The 9,364-nt window shown below is 39.8% G+C and overlaps 1 protein-coding gene across 1 annotated transcript in view; it reads left to right on the top strand.

Moving 5' to 3' along the window:
- Positions 1-9,364, top strand: part of PCOLCE2 (procollagen C-endopeptidase enhancer 2) — a 56,479-nt gene that overhangs the window by 40,117 nt on the left and 6,998 nt on the right. Inside the window, exons 5-7 of the mRNA XM_009890385.1 lie at positions 247-371; positions 3,464-3,600; positions 8,420-8,574. Coding sequence (XP_009888687.1) covers positions 247-371; positions 3,464-3,600; positions 8,420-8,574 — 417 coding nt within the window. The remainder of the gene's footprint in view (positions 1-246; positions 372-3,463; positions 3,601-8,419; positions 8,575-9,364) is intronic.

Here is a 9,364-nt window from a genome sequence, read left to right as displayed (position 1 = left end):
TTTTTTTACCCCCTCCCCTTCCTCAAAGTCTGGCATTTTCTCTGGAGATAAGGTTTCCCAGAGGTGCCATGAGCTGAGCTGAAGGGCTCAGCCATGTCCTGCGTGGGGCCATGGCAGAGGCGGCCGGAACCACCTGGCAGAGGCCGTGTCTCCCTCACCGAGGCCCCCGCAGTAAGACAAGCGCGTTACGTGAGTTACCCACATCCCTGTGTGCTCTCTGGTCAGCATGGTGCGCTGTACTTGCAGGGGATCAGTACTGTGGGGGGCGATTGGAGAAGCCATCGGGGTCCTTCCAAACGCCCAACTGGCCGGAGAGAGACTATCCAGCGGGAGTCACCTGCTCCTGGCACATCATCGCCCCGAAGAACCAGGTAAGGCGCTGCCATCGCCCTGCCAGCTTCCATTGCTGCAAGGACTAACATCTCAGCAACGGCCTGCTCACACAACACGCTGCCTGCCTTGCACTCAGACAACAAAAATGCTGTCTGGCTGAAACGTAAAGTTGGGTAAAGCAGTGTAAAGCAAGGAGTGCAGGCACACCTCCGCTCCAGCGACACCTGCCATCCTCTCGGGTATGACCTGGCTCACTCCAGTAAGTCCCGTGCTTTCTCAACGTGGTGTGTCCTCTTCTGTGCACTGGTACATTCCCCTAAATTAAACTTTGGAAAGCATCTGTGGCTGGTGAGGCTTTTAAAACAGATTTTTTTGAAGATGATTTTGTTAATTAACAAAACGTCATGCAAATTAAGTTAGGGCAGGTGATCATCTGAGGACCAAACATGATGATGACTAATGCGAGGTTTAAGTCTAACAACATTTGTAGCATTTTTGGCGTTGCTGCAGTTTGTTACTGAGGTATCCCGTCAGAGCTGATTGAATTTATTAAAAGCAGAAATTACTTTATTCTGCTTACAGTACAGGAAATATATTCAGATGTGTCCCGCACAGGGATTTTCAATGTACATTTCATAAAGTTCGTTTTATTTCATATTTTGAAGGCTCCCTCTCATAAAAATGCTTGCTTAAGTAGCCAGATGCCATCAAAGCATATGTTTACCACTTCATTAAGACCTGAAGAGATGTGATGGGAGACCAAGAGGGCTCATTTGCCGCTGTTTGCCACACATGGCAGACACAAGTGTGTTGCCTACACTGCGGAGCTAATCTTAATCCTAGCTTCACATTTTCTGGTGGTTGCTGAGCCATCTGCTCTGTACCTTGGCAGGAAGTCTACAATGATTGAGTGTTTTGCTCGCCAAGCATGTTTGGTAGGTTGCTTTTCTTAACCATGTCTAGCTTTTTTAATTCCTCTACATGTAAAGACGACTTTCCTCTTAATCTTCTGCTCATGACCATAATCCTCCAAATAAAAAAGCTGCCCCAGATAAATATATTCCTCAGATCTTTCATACTTTTCCATTTACAAAGATATTTTCTCCCTTGAACTGAAACAGTATGTCAGCTTAGTCTTTCCTGTACTCCTCTTTAATCCACATTCCTTGCTTGCTAGATACAGGTCATTTAACAATCCTATAGATAGGCAGTGATTTTTAAAACCTTATCTTTAACTGCAGATTACTTTGGTTCTTTCCAAATATCTCTAGATAAGCCTAAAAACTTTTCCTAAGCTTGTAGAGAAGATTTAAGAAAGGCTATATAAGCATAAAAATAATGGTATTATATCCTGTGCCTTTATCCTGTTCCATAAACTGACCAGTTTCTGAATATATATTTTTCATATACTGCAATAGTGGTTGTTTGCAGGCAAATGAGGCAGGATTTTGACAGTGACTAAAGTAATTTTTGAGGAAGCAGTGAATAAGCATCTCTCTCCAAGTGCACATGAAAAGCTGCTCACACTTCCATTTGCCAAAGTTTAGGTGCCATTGTCTGTACTTCCTTTTCACAAGCATGTGAGCAATAAAACAAGGTACTCTTTTGCTTCTAATACAAACCAATAATTACTTCATTTGTTGCACAAGATGGAGGAGCTTCTCATGATGGCAAAGAGCTTCTATTCTATCATTAAATACTTCTTTATTAGTGCAAAGTGCACTTATGAACAATAGTAAAGTAGATATTATGGCCTGCTGTTTTGCCTGCACGTGGAAAAATTTAGCATTTCTGCTCCCCATTGCATTACTTCTTTCTAGACCATCTTTTTTTGATCACAAGGGTATTATTCAGACGGGTACTTCCATTTAAAGTGCATTTTTTCATCATGACAGCAAGGTTTTTGAAACAAGCCTGTTACTCATCTCTGAAACCAAGTCCCCCTAGGTTACTCATACCTTATGGGAAACAAATTGACGCCTTACATGTCTGAATAGCGCAAAAGCATACCCAGGCAAAACTAAGACATCAGGTGGTAACAGGCGATCATTACTATGAATGTAGAACAAGCTCATTTTCACTATGGCAGTAAATCAAATAAAGTGTATGCAATGTACAAATGACTCCTTTTTCTTTGTACAGTCTTAAAAGATTTAATATCGTCTTTGAGACAGCCCTTTAAAGAGAAATCCTGCATATCTACAATCAACACAATTCAGTGTTGTCATTCAAGCCTCATTTGTGCTATTTATGGGAAGGTGATTTAAATAGTGTTGTGCTTCATATAAAGAAGCAGCCTTATGCATATCTTACCTCTGTTTCAATAGTGCAGTTATGTTGTGTTTTCCTTCCTTGCTGGACACCACTGACAGAATCATACTGCAGGACTTCGTTTCAGGGTCATAAATTCCATTTCTGTTTTCTTGTCCATTGTTCTTCTTTCTTAAGCAGAAAAGTCCATAAAACAAGTCATATTGAAGATAACAGCATCGGTACTGGAAATACCAGATGTATACTAGTTCTCACTTATGACTTGTAAAGCCCCAACATGTATGGAAACACAATGCATTTAATTACTTACCTTCTCTTGGGTTTAGTCTTACTATTTACTAATTTTCTTTCTATCAGTATTTTTGTTTCTGACCTTTTTATTTCTGCATCAAGTAAACAGCATTGGCAACCACAGTGATTCAAACCTTGCTCTTAATGAAGTCAGTGGAATGGCTATTCCCAACTTTGCCCTTCCTTTTTCTTTAGCATATCTTGAATGATGCAATGGCACTAAAAGCCCCTTTTCTGTGGTTGGTTTGTTTGGTTGTTACAGTTATTTTAAAAGCAGCATAGCACCTAACACCTACTGTCCTGTTTTCATTCACTCAGAAAAATAACTTTATCAGAAGTTACTTGCATATATTTGATAAAAAAATGTTTTATAGAATATTAGAGTTATATGTTGGAGAGAAGTCACATGGATTAAATACTTTACTCCACAATTAAGTGGATTAAGGACTTCTCCTTTATGGAAAGAAAAATCAATTAGTACTTCATATGAAGAGGTCACTTCCTATAAGAAGCACTAATAAATGCTGCATATCAAAGCCTTAATGAGTTATTCACACTTTCCCTGCAGCTAATAGAGTTGAAGTTTGAGAAGTTTGATGTGGAGAGAGACAACTACTGCAGATATGACTATGTGGCAGTGTTTAATGGTGGGGAAATCAACGACGCTAAAAGAATTGGGAAGTACTGCGGAGACAGTCCACCAGCGTAAGTAAAGTTCTTGAATTATGAACTGCACTATCACTACACGTCATTTTGCTAACAGTTCTGTATTAGGCTTCTGAAAGATTTTTATTCTTTTTTTAAATTAAATATGACACTTTCCACCTCCGATTAAACTTCCAGGAGTTGCTTAGTATCTTGTGTCTCCCTAGGTTTTCCCTTTTCTCTCTCCCTCTGTGACTAGCCCTGGCTCCAACCTGTCTTCTGTCCTGTCCCTCAAGCTTCATTCTGCACTGTCTAATAACACCAATACCAATGCTATTGATGTTGATACAATACCAATATTAATGGTAGCTGAACACTTGCATCACTTAACATGTATGTTTTGATTGTGGATACTGAAGTACAAGGATCCCGCCGAGCTCTCTAGCCCCTTGGCTCATTACTCACTTTATCTGACTCATTTCCCCCTCAGCCACTTCCCTTCAGCTGGTTCCCTGGCTGCTCCCCGCATCGCTGCTTGCCATTGCTTCCCTCTGTGCCAAGGCACGTTCCCTCATGGCATAGACTGCTTTCCTGTGCGTGCTGGGGAGCACAGCAGGCTTTCACCAGCTTTGCTATCAAACTGCTGCCCCCAAATCCCCTCAACAACACCCCCCTCAACCCACAACTCCCCTATCCCCCCAAAAGTAACCCATCCCAAGCCTCCCGCACATCTAAAAACCACCCCCAGCCCAGCCAATGGCATTGTAACTCTATAATCAGGTCTAGCAAAAGTAGATCATAATTATTCCCTAAAAAGTGTATCAATTTTTGGGTGAGGCTAGTAATTTTTAGCTCTTCTTTCCCATTGCTCCTCTTCAATCAAGCTTCTTAAAGCTGAGTAGCTTTAGAAGATGAAGAGGATGCAAGAAATGCAGACTATTAAAAATAAATAAATTCGTGGAGGTGCATGACTAGACTTACATCTCAGAAGTGGCAGCTACAGCTAGTTTGATTCCCAAGAGCAACTAATTGTGGTGCGGGGGGGGGAGGTGGATGCCTCAGTCTTTCTAAGCAGAGCTTGCTAGACTGAGATTTACTCTGACAGGTTTTTTGTGGTTTTTGTTTGGTTGTGTTTTTTTAAGGTTATGTAGTATACCCTCAGGAGACGAGAGGGAGGCAGACACTCCGTAGGACTCCTCCATGCAGCAGCTATGCAATAGCATGACAGTGCTAGAAATAGAGTAAGCTTAGACCTATGGAAATTTATTAGAAATTTGGCAAGAATTTAACTAAGGGTAATGCTGCATCTGAAATATATTAACTTCAGTTTCCTTCAGCCACCTTAGGCTTTATGTCTGGAGTTATGCTTCTTTTTTCTTTATTTCTGATTTGTTTGGGGGTTTTTTTCTTCCAATTTGAAGCTTTCTACATAAAGACATTTCTTTTCAGGCTTACATTAATTTCTTTTCAGGCCCTCTTCTTGTAGTAAAGTTAAAAAAGCTGCTCTATAAAAAGATACTGACAACAGAGAGTCTTATGAGTAAGATTCTTCTTTAAGTGCTTGGTAGTTCAGGCCTCTAAAATGATGCAAGAGGCTAAATTCTAGCTGTAGTTACATACATGGTCACTTCCTTGTTTTCAGGAAAAACTTCACTAGCAAAAGTAAACTATCTTTCCATATTGCCTCCAACCCAAAGACTGTGAGATGGAGGGAGATTCTGCAAGGCAGAGATAGTATTGAGTCCTCGAGGCAAGGAGGTAGGTTAGAAGTCTCGGACATTCACTTCCACCTCTTTGACAAATGACATTCAGAATTCTTCCATTTTTGCTTCACATATGTATTCACAGCAAAGTGACTTCATACTTTAGAGCTTAGAGTTTTACCTGGAAACTAAGATGAATTGCTGCCTTGCTGTGCTGTGGCACTTGGAGTCACTGCAGATGGTCTGAATGGGTCTCCAAAAGGGTCATGTTTCTTTGAGTTAAATGATGTAAGGATCTGTATATATTAGATTAAAAAAATCATCATCTTCTGAAGTAAAAACATCTCCCAAAAGGAATTACATGGCAAACACTCCTCTATCTTTAGAGAGAATAAAAAAGTGACCAGCAGATGACAGAAGTTAGTTACATTACTTAATACTTTATCACCAGGTAGACAGGTATTCCACTGATGAGCATAGCATGGGAACCTGCCTGTGACTTTGCAGATCCATCCCTTACAACTCAACTGTTACTGCAGAACAGCAAGGTATTTACCTTCAAGCTACTGTAAAAAAACCCCAAAACTAACAGACTCTCATATTAGAAACACTTAACTAGTGATGTTCCTTACAAATACCTTCAGTTCCTACCATGAGTGTTTTGTTGCGCGCAAGTTGGATCCAAAGGGCTGGAGCAAATGGACTTGCTTCCTAGTTGAACAGATTGTAAGCCTAATGATTTAGAGTCTAGTTTGACTGACTCTATATGCAAGTTCTGACATTTCAGACCTTTTCCAACTGAGGTAAGAACTGAACTCCACAAGACTTGTCCTTCCCTTGGTTCTCAGAAAGCAGCGGAGAACAGCACCCCTTACAGACAAGGCTGGTGACCTCCAGTCCCTGGGACTTAGCCACCTAAGTTCCAGCTAATAACTAGCCCAGGTGTGCAAGTACATTCTGCACTGCCAGGATCTGGTCTTGGCAGACAGGGCAGTGCGAAAGGAAGAGGTGCCAGTTAGTCCCATAGGGGCAACCAGGAGTAGCTTCCTAAACCGCCTCTCAACTGTGGCTCGGCATCTATCCCCCACAGCATGTCAAAGCTGTAAATTGGTCTGCCAAACCCTAGTGGGCTTCAAAATACAGACATTTTAGTATGGACTTTGTGCAACAGGAAAATAAGGGCAGAAGACTGGGCTCAGACCCAGGCCACATAGTTTAGAGATGAGATTTCCTGTTACAGAATGTTAGAAGTGTCCTGAAGGCCAATTTTAAGATAGCACTGCTTCCTAACCAGAGATCCAATATAGAGCTTGAACACAGTCACTTTCCCTTGCAGAGTTGTATATAGGCAGCTTATATATCCAGTGAAAAGGGGAAAATATGGCTCTTAGGGATTTTCCACTAGCTTTGTAGAATTCTCATCAAAATTTATCTGCTGGGTTCAGAAAAACAGTAAGGACAAGACCAGCGATGTGGAAAAAAAAAAAACAAAAAACCAAAAAACCCAGAAAGCTGAAATGTGAAGCCAGCCTTCTATGAAGAGTATTAGTTTTGTGTGTGACACTAATTATCCAAGGTGAAACTCATTAACCAGCACATACAAATAATGTAACTTGGCATTCTGTAACAGAAACAGTATACGTCACATGTATGAGTAAAGTGGATACCTTGAACTCATTTGGTGGTTGCAGAGAGCAAACTGCAGACCAGCAGGTGTACAGCGTAACCACATACCTGATTCCTAAATACAACTACTATGATACGTAAATGAATGGTATACATAATAATCACAATTTATTAGGAGAAGCAAGTACTCAAAAAACCCTTCCTCTCAGACATAAAACCTTTTTTAAAAAGACAGGACACACAGACTAGGTCAGATTTTTCAGATTTGCTGTTGTAGCCCTGGTGTTCAGGCAGCAGAACAAAGCTCTCAAGCAGCTGATGATCAAGAGCCCTCCTACAGGCACCGCCTGTGTCAATGCTGCAGCACGCAAAGCCTCACCTGGGCAACTGCCACGGCATCTGTGTATCTACAGAATTCCAGACAAACAGGCACTTACTTTTGGTTGTATCAGGCTGGGCCATCGGAGTAAACTGATTTCTGAAACACTTGCCAAAAAACTGGGAGATGATCACAAGTTTTCACTTCAAAGGCCTGGTTAAGCGTTTCAAAGAAGTCCCGCTCGGGAACTCTGTCAGACTTCCTGGGAAGAAACAACACAGTCATTTTATTAAAACTACAACTTAAAACCGCTTTCTATTTTCCTCTCTCCTCACCGAGATTCTTTTGCCCCTATATTTCTTTTTCTTCCTCTTTCCAAAACTGTCCTTTTGCTTGAAAATTTTTTGTTAATAATTATTAATGAATATTGAAACAAGGTCTGTGGAAAGCTCAGAAGAATGAGAGGAGCGCTGCTTTGGCTGGACTTGCATTCTGTACGGATTTCTCTAACAGTAGTCTTGAAAAAAGTCTCATCACACTACATCCACATCCAGAGGCAGTTGGTGTCACAGTAGGTACTACGCAGCTTAAGAAATGAAAACTACTACACTGAGCAGTGCTTGTTCACGGAATTTCAAGTCCTAAGAAAATAACTCCATTAGCTCTTCAAGGCCCTGGTAATGAATATCCAAGCATTGACAAAAACTGAGCCCACAGATATAGTAACGCAAACCATTTTATTTTTAGTGTTTTTGTTGAAGAATTACAGAATCCAACATTGAATTAATTTTCTTAAGGCATTCCAAATGCATAATATGTTTTTCATTTAACAAAAACAAATTAAAAAAACCCCCACATTTACTTACCTCTGCTACATACTGAGCATTTCTTTAATGTATTTTCCCACTGTGTTAATCTAGCCCCTTCCATTCCATGGAGGTGAAGTCTGCAATGAAATCACACAGAAGAACTTAAAGATACTCACATTGACATAGCCTTCAGGAATCAGAGGTTTAGACGACTCATCAGAATGATTTTCGTAACACCAGTGTCTGACATGCCACCAAAGAAACATATATTGCATTGTTAGTCTGGGGGCAGATACTGCATTCAGACCAATAATTACACTGAAGTGCTCTCTCTTTTTTTTTTTGTAAGAAGAATGCTATTAATGCTTTTTGTCTTTGACGTTCAAAACAATGAAAATATTTTAATTTTTTTTCTATTTCAGGCCTATTCTGTCTGAGAGAAATGAGTTGCTCATTCAGTTTTTGTCCGATTTAAGCTTAACAGCTGATGGTTTTATTGGCCATTATAAATTTAGACCAAAAAAGTTACCCACAACTACAGTTCCACCTACTACCACAACAGTCCCTGCTACCTCAAGTAAGTTTTACAGCCTTTAATTTTCTTTCTTAGAAAAATACATTATTCCAGGACAAGGAGAGGGTTACAGAAAAATGTAATAGAAACTACAATAAAAGCTACAGTTTTATGGTTTGTTAGTATTTCAAATGTCGAGGGAATGAATTAAAATTAATACACCCAAGGGAGAATCTACTTACCATTATTAAAAGCAAATCTATCCATGCAAGAGTTCAGTGTAACAGTAACTCGCTCCAGCTGACAGAATCTTCCTCTCTTCTCAATTTTTGACAGTTAACTAGCAAATTCCATAGAAGAATGGATAAGCAAAATTTTTTTGTATAAGAAGTTCTAATTATTTCAGGAAATACTTTTATTTAAAGGAATTCTTTCTTCTATACAAGTTAATATGTAAAAAACTGACCATATTTTTCTTCACATAGTTATTAAGATCAAGCAAAATTGGTACGGAAGCCCCCTGAGCCCTCATCAGATTCTGTTAACATCCTGACAACATGACACTCTCCTATAATTATTTTTATTTAAAAAAATTCAGGGATTGGAACTTAAAGAAATGTGTCACACTAAAAATAAGTTTCCTTTTATATTTAAGACTAGACAGCATATATGAAAGATCAGAGGAGGATTTCTCTGAAGGTATTGCCAAAACTACCTTATTACTGAGATACTGAAGGGATAAATTCTTACAATTTCTATAACCTGAATGAGAAAGATTTAAGATACAGTTATAGCAGAGAACCAAATTATTTATGATGTTTTTGCAACACAACCTGATTTGTACTTAAAACGC

The sequence above is a fragment of the Charadrius vociferus genome, unplaced genomic scaffold (genome assembly GCF_000708025.1).
Source record: "Charadrius vociferus isolate BGI_N301 unplaced genomic scaffold, ASM70802v2 scaffold650, whole genome shotgun sequence".
NCBI lineage: Eukaryota > Metazoa > Chordata > Aves > Charadriiformes > Charadriidae > Charadrius > Charadrius vociferus.
This window is presented reverse-complemented; position numbering and strand designations above follow the sequence as displayed.